Source organism: Tamandua tetradactyla, chromosome 16 (assembly GCF_023851605.1).
Source record: "Tamandua tetradactyla isolate mTamTet1 chromosome 16, mTamTet1.pri, whole genome shotgun sequence".
Classification (NCBI taxonomy): Eukaryota; Metazoa; Chordata; class Mammalia; order Pilosa; family Myrmecophagidae; genus Tamandua; species Tamandua tetradactyla.
This window is the reverse complement of record NC_135342.1, coordinates 4,591,874-4,607,371: the sequence shown is the minus strand read 5'-3', so window position 1 is coordinate 4,607,371 and position 15,498 is coordinate 4,591,874. Positions and strand designations below refer to the sequence as shown.

The 15,498-nt window shown below is 62.5% G+C and overlaps 1 protein-coding gene and 1 long non-coding RNA gene across 5 annotated transcripts; one reads left to right on the top strand and one right to left on the bottom strand.

Annotated features, from left to right (window-relative positions):
* On the bottom strand, positions 1–4,206 carry LOC143660126 (uncharacterized). 3 transcript variants are annotated; one of them, XR_013163858.1, is made up of 4 exons: positions 3,996–4,206; positions 3,265–3,349; positions 2,609–3,166; positions 1–447 (listed from the first exon to the last, which is right to left on the bottom strand). It is a non-coding gene; the product is annotated as an uncharacterized LOC143660126 (long non-coding RNA). The 3 variants fall into 3 exon arrangements; XR_013163859.1 differs by lacking the exon at positions 1–447 and having other exon boundaries at positions 2,314–2,724; positions 3,068–3,166; XR_013163857.1 differs by lacking the exon at positions 1–447 and having other exon boundaries at positions 2,314–3,166.
* Positions 4,207–4,548: 342 nt separating this feature from the next.
* Positions 4,549–15,183, top strand: EPS8L1 (EPS8 signaling adaptor L1). 2 transcript variants are annotated; one of them, XM_077130768.1, is made up of 20 exons: positions 4,549–4,635; positions 5,299–5,353; positions 6,449–6,489; positions 7,356–7,414; positions 7,936–8,097; positions 8,373–8,522; positions 8,831–8,913; positions 9,294–9,546; positions 9,846–9,972; positions 10,166–10,254; positions 10,374–10,448; positions 10,552–10,700; positions 11,300–11,441; positions 11,560–11,588; positions 13,360–13,492; positions 13,579–13,710; positions 13,885–13,978; positions 14,125–14,299; positions 14,558–14,690; positions 14,776–15,183. In XM_077130768.1, the coding sequence occupies exons 2-20, from the start codon at positions 5,337–5,339 to the stop codon at positions 14,860–14,862; spliced, it is 2,130 nt and encodes a 709-aa protein (XP_076986883.1). In that variant the 5' UTR covers positions 4,549–4,635; positions 5,299–5,336; the 3' UTR covers positions 14,863–15,183. The 2 variants fall into 2 exon arrangements, with proteins under 2 accessions (XP_076986883.1, XP_076986884.1); XM_077130769.1 differs by having other exon boundaries at positions 4,568–4,635; positions 6,454–6,489.
* Positions 15,184–15,498: the final 315 nt, after the last annotated feature.

The window sequence follows — 15,498 nt, the reverse complement described above, 5'->3', positions numbered from 1 at the left end:
TTATTTTTATCCATCCGACATTTTACATAGCCAATGGTTTAATTTTTATTTTATTTGTAGTATCCTCTGTGTCCTCTGCCAGAATGCAAACTCCCAGAGGGCAGATTCTGGGCTACTTTGTTCACTTCTGGCTGCTGGTACCTAGAACAGTTCCTGGCACAGAACAGACACTGAATAAATATTTACTGACTGAATGAATAGATGTCTTGAATGAATGGTCATCTGAATTTCAGGGCTGGGGAAACCGAGGCTCAGAGACGGGCTTTCAGCTGCGCTGGAGCCCACAGCTGTCCGTCCTCAGAGCCATCTCTTCTCACGCCGCCTCGGCTATGTAGCTACGTGTTCATTCCTTTGTCTAGTAATTCCTCGTCACTATGCCAGGCCCTCTTCTGAGCACTTCTCGTGTTTTCTCACGCCAAATCCTCCCTCCCGCGCTTCAGGCAGCCTCTGGGAAAATGCCCATTTTAGAGAAGAGATCCAGAGGGCTCAGGGAGTAAAGTCTCCTGCTAGGACCACGAAGGATCTATGTCTACTACCCAGGATCCAAACTCGAGCGTGCCCGGAGCCCTGTCCCCTTCACCGCCGCCTTGGCCCAGCCCCCCGGCCTCGGAGTCAGGCGCCTCCAGTTTCAGGAAGGGGCTGCCAGCCTGCCCTGCCCTTGTTCCCGCCCTAAGGACAAACAGCTCCGGCCACCCGCCACCCTCCTACCCTGGCCAAGCCGGTTTTAGACTCGGCCTCCCAGGAGTCCCACATGCCTCTCCCCGCCCCGTCTCTAGGGGTGTCCAGTCCCGCAGGAACTCCCAAAGAAAAATACTACATTTAGGGCCATCTGTGCCCCCAGCCAGACAGGCAGGCGGGGGGCAAACCCATCTGAGCTGGAGTTTTGTCTTTGTCATGGTTGCAGTTAAGCCTCCAGCCACACCCCCCGCAGATGCCACCCACCAGCCTCCAGGAGGTATCCCATCAGCCTGAAACCCTTGCTGCTCTGCCAGCTCATTCTCGAAATTCAGGTCAAGGCTCAGAGAGGCCTTTCCTGACAACCCCACCTGGAGCAGCCACCCCTGCCTGCCCTCAGTCACTCCAGCTCTTCACCTCTGCTGCATTTCTCTCCTTGATCTGAAAAGTACATGATACTTCATGTACTTGTCTTCTGCTACCCCCTCAGTGGAAGGCATTCCAAGGTCAGGGGCTTTGTCCATCTCCTCCGCCAGCACATGCTTGGCATACAGTAGGAGCTTAATAAGGATTTGCCACTGTAGAAGCCACTACCAAGCTTAGAGTGCAATGTCTTGCCTCTTTGTCCTTGGCAAACTCCTGTTCATCCTTCAAAACCCCACCAGTTAACGCTGAACCGAGGAAGGCTTCTTTGACTCACACACACTCGCGAAACTGGATTAAGAGCCTTCCCTGGGCACACACAAAGCTCCTGGGCCACCCCTATTCATGGACATATCACAGTGAATTGCGACTGTGCATTCCGGCACAGAGGGTGTGACACAAATTAGGTCTCCACAACTATTTACTGAATGTATAAATTAGTAGTTAATTAGCTGTAAGGAAATGTATCTCTCTGAGGCTCAGCCCCCATCTTATAACCACCCCTTCCCCACCCCACCCCTGAACACACACACAACCTGCCATAGCTTGCTCTCTTGCCAGTGAATTTGATCTCCAGGAGTCCATCAGCAAATCCTACAATCTAGGAGAGTTTGGGCTGGGGGTGGGAGGGGAGGGGGTGTATGGATGCAAGACACGGGGATGCTTCAGATATGACACAGACAGAAGTCTGAGCTGCTCAGGTCCCAGAGAAAAGTTCTACTTGGTTCCTAAGACCTCTCAGCCCAGAGGAAAAATTGCCCAGATCCAGGACAACACATATACCGCATTTTGGGCATGGAGCTTGGGCACGGAGGCAGGCGCCGAGCAGAAGGCTCTCCAAACCCACAGGGCAGGCTGCGGTCAAAAAGGGCTCCTAGGAGGCTCTTCCCGGTACCTCTCCTCCGCCCAGGACTTGCTGCGTCAGCTTGCAGGGGTGGTGCCTCCTCCCCTGGTGTCTGGGGAGCACTGGCTCGGATCTGCAGTGAGGGCGGGGCCTCCTCTGCAGCCAGAGAAGGAAGGAGGCAGGAGGCCAGGGCCCGGGAACCAGGGCGGAGGCCCAGGTTTCGGTCTGGGCAGCAGCTTGGGACTCCGAGCCGGTGCGGGAGGGTGGGGTGGGCGGCCTGCACGGCCCCCTGTGCTAGAGCTGGGTCCTGCCCCTCTTCCCCCAGACCCGGGGGGCCAAGCCCCCAGCGCCCCCTCCTCCAGACCCACCCACCTCACACAGGTTAACTAGCACATGTGGCCTTTTCCCTCAGATCCCAACCCACGCTGGGTTGGGCTCAGAAAATATTCGCGGCACGAATGGAACAAGGGCACAGAGGGACAGGAGCAAGCGGAAGTCAAAACCAAAAAGCCCAACACCCCCCTCCCCTCCCCCGGCGCAGGGGCCACCTGTGCTCTGGCCGCTGCTCTCCCCTCCCCACTGGACTTGGCCAACTTGGGCTGCCAAACTCGTCCTTCAGGTCTTAGCTCCGCCCCCACCTCCTCCAGGGAGCCTGCCCGGACTTACTCATGCGGCACATGTGGAAAGACGGCCCCTGTCATCGTGGTGGCTGGCTGTCCTGCTGTCACTCTGCACTGAGCCCTCCGTGACTCCATTTAAACTGCTCAGTATGGTCACCCCCACTGCAGAGTTAGATAATTGCAGCACAGAGAGCCTGAGTAATTTGTCCAATGTCACACAGCCATAAAGGGGCAGGAACATGAAAAAAGAACAGAGGGGATCCAGGCTGTGCATTGGAACGCCTAGGTTCAGCCATCAGGGCCGCTTAGCATGTGCCTCTGTTTCCTCATCTGTGAAACCGGGTAACCCACGCATCGCAGGATGTTGTGAGGACACCCCACGTAACCTGCTCAGAAGAGGATCTGAGCACACCCTGAGAATTGCATCAGTAACTGGTCAAGCCGGGAATGAACCCACACCTCCAGAAAGCCTGCCCGACCCTCCCAGCAGCCTCTTCTGGACCACCTCTGCCATCGCAATATCCTGTGTCTCTCTCTCTTTCTTTAATCCCGGCAAGTCCAGGGCAAGGACGAGCCTTCTCCGGTCCAGCCTCATTCTGCATAGCTGTGGAATCAATCCGAGTTGAAGGAAGTAGTGAGGCAAGAATGCACAAGAACACACCCCATGCGAAGCAGTCATTCATTCAACAAAGATTTCCGCACCTGCTGTGTGCCGTAGGTGGTTCTATATGCTGCGGACACTGTGGGGGACCAAACATACAAAAGTCTCTGCTCTCGTGAAGCTCACCTGCAGGAGGGGAAGACATAAAATGAACAAAATAAACAGGTGTTAGAAGGTCATGAGTTCCCTGGAGAAAAATAAAGTAGGGGAGCCAGGAAGGGACCACAAGGTGTGTCAGAATAGGGGGGATAAGAGGTGCTGCCATTTAAATGAGGGTGGTCAACTGGGCCCGCTGAGAAGGTGCCATTCAAGCGAAGCCCTGAGGGTATGAAGCCTTCTGCCGGAAGGGCATTCCAGCAGGGGCACAGCACGTGCAAAGGCCCTGAGGTGGGGGGGGCTGGGTGCTCAAGGAACAGTGGGGCCCCTTTGCTGGAGCAGAGGGAGTGAGGTTAGAGGAGGCCACGTCCTTATTAAGGCCTTGTAAGACTCCAAAGAGAAATGGGGAGCCCACTGGAAGGTCATGAGCAGAGCCAACTTCGGTTTCTACAGAGCCCCTGGGCTGAGACTAGGCCGAAGGGGGGAAGGACAGAAGTGGGGAGACCAGTTAGGGGGCTCCTGCGAGGGCCCCAGGAGCGGTAATGGTGGTGCGACCCGCGTCCCCTGCCGTGGATCTAAGGTCTGAGACTTGGAGTCGGGCACTCTCGTCCTTGTGCCCGGGGTACTGCGGCACAGAAGATGTCCTTGGTGAGAGATTTTATAAAGGTGTTGATACCCAAGAAGTCTGTTCATTTCTGTGACACTTGGAACTGCGCCAGGGCACTTTCCAAGCTGAGTCTCAGCTGCAACCACAACAGGGGATCGCGGCGGGACCTTCCTGGAGGAAGGGAGGGGAAGAGGACATCAGGACCCCGGAGTGCCCAAGGACAGGAGGTGTCCCCAGAGGCAGAGCAGGGACGGACACCCAGGCCCGTTTCACAGCCCACCTTCTCTGTGACCATGAGCACACGGCTTATGCTCCCTGGGTTTCGGCTTCCTCATTGGCAAATCAACCCTGCGCAAACCTTCCCCCCCACCCACCCCCGCCAGCCCTGCAAAAGGCGAAGAGGATCTGAGGGGAGGTTGAGGCAGTTTCCCACTCCCACAGGTGAACAAGAACGGCAGCAAGTGACTGCTGTTGTTATTACTGTGTTACTGCCACAATGAGACAATTAAGTCTCCGGCTCCCCCGAGGCAGCCCAGCCCCCTCCTGGCCTCTCTGCCAGCCCCACCCGGAGGCAACCCCTCCCGGGCTGTGCCAGGTGAGCGCTCAGGTATGCGGGGGGCGGGACAGCCTGGGAGGGAACCGGAAGGAGGGGCCACGGCTGGAAGGGAGAGGAGAGCAGGACCTTTCCTCTGACAGAGCTGGCTGGCAGGTGAGAAAGGGGTACCCCGAGCCTGGGTCTGAGGGAGGAGGGGCTGGGGGACCCCAGGATCGGAGGAAGGAGGGGCTGGGGGACCCCTGGGTCTGAGAGAGGAGGGGCTGGGTGCCTGGACCCCCAGATCTGAGGGAGGAAGGGTTGGGGGACCCCTGGGTCTGAAGGAGAAGGGGCTGGAGGCCTGGACCCCCAGGTCTTGGGGGGGTGATATTCCAGCATCTGGGCTCCTGGGAACTAAGACAGCAGGGTCCGGGGGAGCCCAGGCTCCTGAGTCCGGTGGAGGTAAGGGCTGGAACGGGAGCTCCCACTAGCTGAGGGAAGAATACAGATAGGGTCCTGAGGGGCTGAGAAATTGGATGAATGGTTCTTCGAGGAGACTTGGGGTCCAACACCCTTGGTTCTCAGGGAGGGTGAGCTCTGGCCCGACTCCCAGGCTCTCAAGCAGCTAGAGTCGGAAGACGAGATCCCTGCATAGAGGAGGGAAAGTGGGATACACAGAGGTTAGGGAATGGAATGTGGGGGTCCCGGAAGACCTGGGGGCCCTGGCACTGGGTGTAAGGGAGGAGGGGCTGGGGGCCTGGAACCCTGAGTTTAGGAGGGCTGGGGTTTGGGGTCACGGGGGCCTGTAGGCCAGGCCCTCACACCCCCACTGGCCCCCAGGGCATCTCCAGGTGGGCAGGAGCCACCTTCTCGGCACCATGAGCACCACCGCCCGGTAAGTGTCCCCCCTCCTGCGTCCCCCAGCAGCCCCTGCACCTGCCCACGGTGTTTGCAGTGTTTGCAGGAGCCCAGGGTCAGGCCCAGCCCAGCTCCACACACTGAGGAGGAAGCCGAGTGGCCTTCCCCCTGCCCCGGCCTGGGGTTGGCAGCTCCGGCTCCGGAGGACGCAGCCCAGGAATCAGCTGAGCTCGCACGCTCAGCCTGGCTGTCGTGAGAAGCTGACGGGACAATGTGCACCACGACACAAGCCGCCGTCCCTGCTGTGGAGGTTATTTTATTATGGACAGCGATGGCCCTGTGCTAGGACATCTGGGCTGTGTGTCCTAAGCTACAAGCCTCCCAGAGGGAGCAGGGAGAAGGCAACGAGAGCCGCAGGGATAGCTGCATGGTGGGGGTGGGGTGGGAGTTCACCAGCCCAGGGAGACCAGCCCTGCACAATGAGGGGCAGTTACCAGGGCTTCTGGCCCCCCTCAGCCCCAACCCCACCTGTGCTCTGGGCTTCTGCTATTTCCTTTGGAAACAGGGATCTGGGAATTCTTCCAGGAGAAAGTGACCTTAAAGGGAAGGCTGAGGGGAGGAGACAGAAGGGTTTGACTGGGGAGGACCTGGTCCATGCGGGAGGAGGGGAAGCGGTGACTCTCCTGCTCAAATGTTAACTCTACCGAAACACCTGCCGCGTGTTGAGCGACTTGTGTGTACTTAGACCCGTCCAACCGTCTTCGTGATGACAGTGACAGTTACTGGGCTGCAGAGCTCTCACCCGCATCGTCTCAGTGAATTTTCCCAACAGCCCCACCAGGTGGATGCTATGCGTAACCCCATTTTCCAGAGAGGGAAACTGAGGCACGAGACATTCTCATGGCAAGGGAGCAGCAGACGGGAGATTCGAACTCTGGTCTGCTGGAGAGTAGAGACCATCCTGCTCCCCACCACACACTACCACTGACTCATCTGTTTTCTTGGCCCTCTCCAGTTCAATCCTTCTATGGCTCCCCATTGCCTCATGATAAAGTCCCTGCTTAGCATTCGACACCTCACATCACCTGCCCCTAATTCTCACACTCACTCTCAGCCCTCTTTTCCTTCCCAGTCCAGAAGCTGCCCCCAAACCAAGTGCCAAGTCTATCTATGGTGAGTGTGGGCCCAAGAAACCTTAGGCTGGGGTTGCTGAAGCCCTGCACCCCCGGGTCCGAGGGAGGAGGGGCTGGGAGCCTGGACCCCGGGTCCGAGGGAGGAGGGGCTGGGGGCCTGGACCCCGGGTCTGAGGGAGGAGGGGCTGGGAGCCTGGACCCCGGGTCTGAGGGAGGAGGGGCTGGAGGCCTGGACCCCGGGTCCGAGGGAGGAGGGGCTGGGAGCCTGGACCCCGGGTCCGAGGGAGGAGGGGCTGGGAGCCTGGACCCCGGGTCCGAGGGAGGAGGGGCTGGAGGCCTGGACCCCGGGTCCGAGGGAGGAGGGGCTGGAGGCCTGGACCCCGGGTCCGAGGGAGGAGGGGCTGGGAGCCTGGACCCCGGGTCCGAGGGAGGAGGGGCTGGAGGCCTGGACCCCGGGTCTGAGGGAGGAGGGGCTGGGAGCCTGGACCCCGGGTCCGAGGGAGGAGGGGCTGGAGGCCTGGACCCCGGGTCTGAGGGAGGAGGGGCTGGAGGCCTGGACCCCGGGTCCGAGGGAGGAGGGGCTGGGAGCCTGGACCCCGGGTCCGAGGGAGGAGGGGCTGGGAGCCTGGACCCCGGGTCCGAGGGAGGAGGGGCTGGGAGCCTGGACCCCGGGTCCGAGGGAGGAGGGGCTGGAGGCCTGGACCCCGGGTCTGAGGGAGGAGGGGCTGGGAGCCTGGACCCCCGGAGCTGGGGGAGGAGGGGCTGGGGCGTGGACCCCTGGGTCTGAGGGAGGAGGGGCTGGGGGCCTGGACCCCGGGTCTGAGGGAGGAGGGGCTGGGGGCCTGGACCCCGGGTCTGAGGGAGGGGAGCCTGGACCCCAGGTCTATCCACCTTCTCCTCCCGCAGAGCAAAGGAAGCGTTACTCCACTGTGGTTATGGCTGACGTATCCCAGTACCCCGTTAACGTGAGTCTGCCATCTGTGCTGCCACAAGGAGTCTTGCTGGGGGAGAGGTGGGCCTTGGAGATGGAGGCGTTAAAAGCAGTTGGTCCACTAAGTAGAAGGAATGGAACACTCAGTTTTCTCATCTACAAAATGGGTTTCCTTTGCCTTGCCTTGAATGTTGATAATGTCAAGAAACTCAGTTCCACTCGAATCTGCCAGTTTTCCCTCCAGGCCAGTCCTGGATAATAAGGTAGCAGAGGGTAGAGTGGAGGCCCCAAGAGGTGTTTAGAGAGACTCGATATAAACAGACTCTTCCACTGCCCACAAGGAGCCTCCAATCTGAGTGGGAAAACAGACCCAGGTGCCAGTCACTCTGATGAAAGAGAAGAGGGGGTAATGGGAGGAGGGGCCGACTTGTGAAGGCAATCACGGAGGGCTCTCTGGAGTAGGTGTGGTTAGTCCCAGGCTGGAGGGCCGATACCGGGGATTCTGAGCTCACCTGACGTCCTGGGCATCCACATTTTCTCCACGACCCGTGCCAGCACCTGGTGACGTTCTGCCTGGGGGAGGAGGACGGCGTGCACACTGTGGAGGATGCCTCCCGGAAGCTGGCCGTCATGGACAATCAGGGCCGCGTCTGGACACAGGAGATGCTGCTGCGAGTGTCCCCAGAGCACGTGACGCTGCTCGACCCCAACTCCAAGGTGCGGGGTTGGGGGGGAGGCCGTGCGTGAAGGGGCGAGATTGACAGGGGCTTCCGGATCTGCTGCAACCTTGGTGCTCACACGTCTTTTCTCTGTGACCTATGGCAAGGGACACCCCCTTTCTGAGCCTCACTAGGCTGCACATAAAACGGGGGTGATTATCCCTAACCTCGCGTATTCTCCGGGTAGTGCCTGTAACCCCTGGGCCCTGCTGCGGCCGTTGGGTGTTATTGGTGGTTTTGAGCCTCGGTTTACCCCGCCTTTGCACTCCGCAGGAGGAGCTGGAGACGTACCCCCTGGGCGCCATCGTGCGCTGCGACGCGGTGACGCTGCCGGGCCGGAGCCGCTCGCTGCTGCTGCTCGTGTGCCAGGAGCCCGAGAGCGCGCAGCCGGACGTGCACTTCTTCCAGGGCCTGCGCCTAGGGGTGAGCTTCCCGGGCTCCGGGACCCGGCCAGAGGCGGAGGGGCGGGGCCTCAGTGGGATGGGGTGGGCGGGGCCTGGAGCGGGAGGCGGGGCCAGGGCATGGAGGGGTAGGGTCGAGACAAAACCTGCGATCTGGGGCCAGTGTGAGCCAGGGACGAGGAGCCACCAGGGCGGGGCCTCCGTGGGCGGGGCCCGAGGGGTGGGCCTTGGGCGGGGCTGTGGGCCCACATACCTGTATGGGGCGGAGCCAAGGAGCCGGCCAGGGGCGTGCTCTGGCGTGTGGGCGGGGACTGAGCGCGTGATTGGCAGGCGGAGCTGATCCGTGAGGACATCCAGGGGGCGCTGCACAACCACCGTTCCGGCCGCGGGGAGCGCAGGGCGGCGGCGCTCAGGTGAGAGCCTGCCCGTGGGGGCCGAGGCAGGGGGGAAGGCCCGGGGGAGGGGCCCGGGTCTCCGGGAGGCCGCCCGCCCGCCGTGGGCCTCGGTCTCCTCCTCCGAGCCGTGGGCTGAGCCCAGGGCACGCTTGAAGGGAGCCCAGCACACCCGGGTCAAGCCGTGCTGTGGGTCTCCCACGGGTTTAGCCCCTCCCGGGACTGTATTTGCCCTGCTCTGGTCCTGGGTGTCTCCTCCCTCTGGCCTCAGTTTCCTTCTAGAGAGGTGCCGCCAACCTCCCCCACCCCCATATCTCGGATTTCCTCCCTACCACTTTGAGCCTTTGTTTGACCCCTTTGGGCCACAGGGTCCAGCCTCAGTTTCCCCTGCTCCCTCGCAGGGCCACGCAAGAAGAGCTGCAGCGCTCCTCCACCGCCGTCCAGACCCCGCCGCTGCAGCGACGCCCGTCGGTGCGTGCCGTAATCAGCACCGCGGAGCGGGGAGCGGGCCGCGGACGACCCCACGCGGAACCCATTCCCGAGGAGGCGCGGGGGCCCGGCCTGGAGTGGGTCTCGAGCAGCGCGGACCCGGCCTCCCCGGACCTGGGCCCCCGGGGGCCTGACCTGGCCAGTGTGCAGGCGGAGCGGGACGTGGTGAGCGGGGCGGGGCCGCACTCGGGGGGCGGGGACGGGGGCGGGGACGGATGCCGGGGGTGGGGTCGAATGGTGGGGTGGGGTGGGGTGGGCCCGATTCTAGGGACGGGTCCCTGCTGCGGGACCCAGAAGCCTGCGGTTCTGAGGCAGCGCTGCGGCGGGCTGGGTGTCCAGGAGCGGTTGGCGTCTGAAGGCGGAGCTGGACGACCGCAGGGTCTGGCTTGGCTGTGGGGGCAGGATCGAACCTCTGCAGGGTCCGGACTCAGGCGCCGCCCGCTTCCCGCTCCCCTGTCCCCCAGGACATCCTGAACCACGTGTTCGACGATGTGGAGAGCTTCGTTTCGCGGCTGCAGAAGTCGGCGGAGGCGTCCCGCGTGCTGGAGCACCGGGAGCGCGGCCGCAGGACCCGACGGCGGGCAGCTGGGGGTGAGGGGCGCCGCGAGTGGGATCCCCAACACCCCCTCCCCAGCCACCCCGCAATGCCCGCCCTCTCCCGGGTCACCCCTCGCACCACCGCCAGGCTTGATTCCCCAGCTCTGGGCCACTGGGTGTCTGCCTCCCTCTCTCCGCCTAACCCGCGCTCTCCGCCTGCTCCCTCCCGCGTCGCCCTCACCCATAGAGGGCCTGCTGACGCTGCGGGCCAAGCCGCCGTCTGAGGCCGAGTACACCGACGTGCTTCAGAAAATCAAGTATGCCTTCAGCCTGCTGGTGAGGACACGTCCAGCCGGGGGCTCTGCGGGCGAGGGGAGGTCTAGGAAGGGGCCCAAGGCCAGCCCGACCCCCCACGCACCAACGCCTTTACCCCCGCGCACGGCCCCACCCCGCAGGCCCGGCTGCGCGGCAACATCGCCGACCCCTCCTCCCCAGAGCTGCTGCACTTCCTCTTCGGACCTCTACAAATGGTAAGACCCGCCCGGCGGCCTCAGTTCCCACCTCGCAGCAGGAGGAACCCGGGTGAGGCTTCAAGAGGGTCTCATCCCGCGCCCACTTCTGCTCCCGTGGCAGATTGTGGACACGTCCGGCGGCCCCGAGTTCGCGAGCGGCGTGAGGCGGCCGCACCTGACGTCGGAGGCCGTGGCACTGCTGCGGGACCACGTCACCCCACGAGAAAACGCGCTCTGGACCTCGTTGGGAGACTCGTGGACCCGGCCGGGGTGAGGGGCGGGGCTGGGAGGCGGGGCGTGGTGGTGGATGAAGCTGGGCGGGCTCGGGACGTGGTGGAGGAGGAGAGGTGGTGATTGGAAAGAAGGTGGGACTGGGAGGAGGGTTAGAGGCGGGGCTTAGATTCGGGGTGTGGCCAAATAAATCGAGGCTGGGGAGAGACCTAAGACAATTGTCCGGATCTGAGTGGAAGAAAAGCCGGAGGTTAGGGCAAAGGGCCCGTCCGAGACCGAAACGGATTATCGGATCGGAACCAAAGACGGGGCGCACAGTGCAAGGGCGGGGCTGGGGACGGTGCGGGGAGGGGGCGGTGTCTGAGCGCTGGGAGCCTGGGAGACCCCTGCGGGTAGAGGCAGAACTGGATTTGCGTAACAAGAAACCCTGGTCGGCATTGGGGGAGATTTAGAGGCTGGGAGGGCGTCGCGTGGACTCAGTGTACTAGAAACAGAATCGAGGTGGGAGGAGTTTAAGGGGCGGGGTTGGCGAGAAGGGGCGGGGTTAGAGTGGTTGCAGAGTCTTAGGGTAGCTAATGACAGAGCGAGGTAGGGCCCCGGCCAGACTCCTGAGCCCTCCGCCCCGCCCCTGGCCGCAGGCTGGAGCTGCCCCCGGAGGAGGGACCCCCATACAGCCCCGAGTTCTACAGCGGCTGGGAGCCCCCGGCCACCGACCCCCGGGGCCGCGCCTGGGAGGACCCAGTGGAGAAACAGCTTCAGCACGAGCGGATGCGCCGGCAGGTGAGACTGAGGCTTTTGGGGAGCACCAGGCACCCCCAGGAGACAGTGGGACCGGGGCCTGGGAGGTCGGCGGCGCGGGCCGGCCCCCCATAACTTTCTGCTCTCTTACCTCTCCCAGCAAAGCGCCCCCCAGGTCGCTGTCAATGGGTGAGTGTCTGCCCCAGGCCAGGGCAGGTGGTTGACGGGAGGGGTGCGTCCCGGGGGCTCCCGGCGCTGACCCCACCCCCTTTTTTCTGTCTCTTTCTCCTTGTGTCTTCCCGGCTCTTGGCTCTTCGCAGGTGGGTGAGGTGGTGAGGAGGTGGGGGGCCGGGGCTGGGAGAGGGGGTTGGAGCAGGGGGGAGGGGGTGGGCCGGACCTCGGGGTCCAAGGGCCAAGGGAAGAGGGAGTTGGAGACCCAGTTTCCAGGGTCTCGGGGAGGAGGGGGGTGGGAGGGGGGCCTGAGTGGGTGAGGTCTAAGAGGTGGGACCTCTGGGTCCTCAAAAGACTGGAAGGCTGTTTGGCTTCCCAGGGACGGGGAAGCTCTTGACTGGGTATCTGTGGGAACAGGCTGGGGAAGTGGACATTTGGGCTTTGAGAAGAGCTAGGCTGGTGCTTGGGACCCCGGAGGTAGAAGCAGCTTGGGAGTTCAGGCGCTGGGGAGCAGGTTACTGGTGCTAGTCAGGATGTGGTAGGATCTCTAGACCCAAGAGGTAAAGGCTGGGAAGTTGGAATCAGTGTTCTAAGTCCCTGGTGTATGTCAGACTGTTAGGAAATTAAACCTTGAGAGCTGGACTCCAGGGTCTCTGAGAGAAGAAGGAATTGGGGACCCAAATGGGCATTTCTACCAAGCAGTGGGGGCTCAGACTCCTGGGTCCTTGGGGAGGAAGGGGTTGGCGCCAGGACTCTAGTTTCCTCAGGCAAGTAGGGGTCAGCCTGGAGGGAAGCAATGTGTGATGAGAAGGCTGGAGGAGAAAGAGGGTCTGGGTGAGTGCCTGGGCAGAGGGTCTCAGCAGAGACAGCGTGCTGGGAGCTGCCGGCCCCACACGGGGTGCCGCGGCCCTGAAGACTCCCCCTCTTCCCTGCACAGGTAGGCCTGATCTGGGCTAAGATCCCTCTTACTGGGGTCAGAGCCAAATCCTGCCCCATCCCCTGAGCTGCCCGGGCTTGCGGGAACCCCCTCTGTGCTTCTTGATCTTGTGCTCCACATTCCCGGCTTTTACCTCACCTTCTCAGGTGCTCTTCAGGGAAAATGAGACTAACACTAACTCCTTCCTGGAAGGATGAGGAGCTATGATGGGGAGCAGGCAAGTAGGGGAGAGTCTAGTCTCAAATCTGGCTAGTTACACAGGCTGGCAATGATTTTGGAAATTTCCTTGCCCTCTGACTGTGGGCAAGCCACTTTCAGCACTGTGCCTCAGTTTCCTCACCTGTAAAGTGGAGATAGTGACTGAACCCTCCTTGCAGAGTTACAAGGTTAGGATTAAATCAGCTACTATACGTAATAGTGAGTCTGGCACATGTAAGGGCTGTATAAGGCCTAGCTATTGTGTGTTTGTTTCTTCGTGTTTTTTTTCTTTTGTTGTTAGCTACTGTTCTAAGTGTGATCTTTATCATTATGCATGAGCCTTGTACACAGTGGATGCTCAATAAACAGCAGCTATTTCTAGCTCTGTGGTCTGGGGAAAGTGATTTTACCACTCTGTTTTCCCATCTGTAAAATGGGGGTGCTGTGCGGACAGCACACTGTCAGGCTCATAGGGAGTGCAGAATAAATCCAAACCGGTATTCCAACTTCAGGTGTCTATTAACAGTATTAACCGGGGCCCCTGCCATGACCCCTGCTTGGCTCTAACCCCAGCTCACACCAGCGCCCCAAGGTCCCGAGCAGGACAGCCCAGCCGGCTGGCTGCCTCCTCATCACCCACCCTCTCTTCCTCAGTCACCAAGACTCAGAGCCGGAAGCTGAGCCCCAGCCCGAGCCCGAGCCGACGGGGAAGTGGGTCCTGTGTAATTATGACTTCCAGGCCCGGAACGGCAGCGAGCTGTCGGTCAAGCAGCAGGACGTGTTGGAGGTTAGAGGGTGGGAGGCTGGGGGACTGGAGTGCGCCCGGCCCTAGCTGCAGTCCTGGGCTCTGAGTCCTCCTTCGCGCCCACCCAGGTCCTGGATGACCGGCGCAAGTGGTGGAAGGTTCGGGACCAGCATGGGCAGGAGGGATACGTGCCCTTTAATATCCTGACACCCCACCCGGGCCCGCGGCGGGGCCGCAGCCAAAGTCCTGCCGGCAGTTCGGTGCGCCAGGGCCTACTCCTGGGTCTTGAGGAAGGGGGTGGGCGCCAGACCCTGGGTGCTTGAGGCGAGGGGCTTGGGGACAGGACCGAGGGGTGCCGGAGGACCCCTCGGGGGAGGGGCCGGGGCCGGGCAGCTCCCTGATGCAGCGCTGTGCTCTCGCGGCCCGCCTCGCAGGCCAGCGCGCCCCCTCCCCCTCCGGCCCCGGCCCCTGCGCGGCCCCACTGGGACAGCTGCGACAGCCTCAACCACTTGGACCCCAGCGAGAAGGGTGAGTGGCGGGGAGCGGTCTTCCCCGTCCAGGCAGGGAGGCAGAGCCAGGAGGAGCAGATGGAGCCCTCGACCGCGGGGCCGCCTGACCCTCGCGCGCCGGAGGCCCTCGCCCTGACGCCGCCCCCTCCCGCTTTCCCGCCGCAGAGAAATTCTCCCAGATGCTCAGTCTCAACGAGGAGCTGCAGGCGCGCCTGGCCCAGGGCCGCTCGGGCCCCAGCCGCGCTGCCGCGGCTCCCCGCGCCCCGGAGCCGCCGCTCAGCCCGCGCTCGGACGCCGGGGAGGTGCGCACCTGGCTGCAGGCCAAGGGCTTCGGCCCGGGGTGAGTGCGGCGGCGCCGGCCCATTGGCCGAGGGTGGGTGGGGGCGGAGCGTGGCGCGAACAGGGAGCAGGGATTGGCCCGAAGCCAGGGCCTCGGCAAAGTGGTGCGACGCAGAACGGCAGACTGTGATTGGCGAGCTTCCCCAGGCGCACGCTCAGCTTAGGGGCGCCCCGCGCGGGAGTGCTGCTCTGATTGGACGAGCGGCCAGGCGAAGGCGACGTGATTGGCCGACGGGCCTGACCGCCCCGCCTCCCTCAGCACGGTGGCCGCGCTGGGCGTGCTGACCGGCGCGCAGCTCTTCTCGCTGCAGAAGGAGGAGTTCCGGGCTGTGAGCCCCGAGGAGGGGGTGCGGGTGTACAGCCAGGTCACGGTGCAGCGCGCGCTGCTGCAGGTGAGAGGCGGCCGCTCCGGGGCCTGGAGGGGCCGGGACAGAAGGCCCGGGCACCGGGGCTGACCACCCCCCTCCACACACTCAGGACTCGCAGCAGGTGTCGGAGCTGGAGGCGGTGATGGAGAAGCAGAAAAAGAAGGTGGAAGGCGAGATGGAGGCGGAGGTCATTTGATCCTTCCCACCCCATGCAAACTTCGAGGCAGCGATTTTCCCACGCCCTGGAGAGACAATGGACTGTCCCAATCCCCCCACCAGTGGACGTAGATCCCCGAGATTGGCTTGGCCCGCCCCGGTCCCCTCTGGGATGGCGGTCAAGCTGGCCAGGCCCTGCCGGAGGTCCAACTGAGCCCTGGCGGCCCGGCCCAAGCGGGACACAGACACAACGGCCGAGAGCGCTTACGGGTGCCCCCAGGAGACGGCCCCCACGGGGTTCCGGGTTACCGTAATGCGCTGCCCAGTCTATAAACAGCCTCCTCTTGGCGGGCGGTGTCAACTGTTGTCTCTAGCCGGTCACCCGCGCCCAGAACCCTGCCCTGGCCCCTACCTCCTGAGGGAAGGAATCTGGGAGGAACCTCATCTCTCTTTCTAGGCCCTGGTTCCTTTTCTTCATCCCCAGATCCTAACTCAGGCCCCAGTCTCAGTCTGTCCGCCAGCTCACCCCCAGAAGGATCTTCTGGACACACATTTCCCTAGCCCCTCGCTGTACTGGCTCCCCATTGCCCTTAGCCCTTTAGGCCTGGAGTGATCGGCTCCCTACCTGCCTCTCCACTCTCCAGCCTCATCTTTCACTTTTCCCCCCACTGAATTC

What these genes read in the sequence shown, in the direction of transcription:
- EPS8L1 (XM_077130768.1), top strand. An exon ending in CCCCAGGTCGCTGTCAATGG is followed by an intron (nt 11,589 to 13,359) that starts GTGAGTGTCTGC and finishes TCTCTTCCTCAG; the next exon opens with TCACCAAGACTCAGAGCCGG. An exon ending in TGCAGCGCGCGCTGCTGCAG is followed by an intron (nt 14,691 to 14,775) that starts GTGAGAGGCGGC and finishes CCACACACTCAG; the next exon opens with GACTCGCAGCAGGTGTCGGA.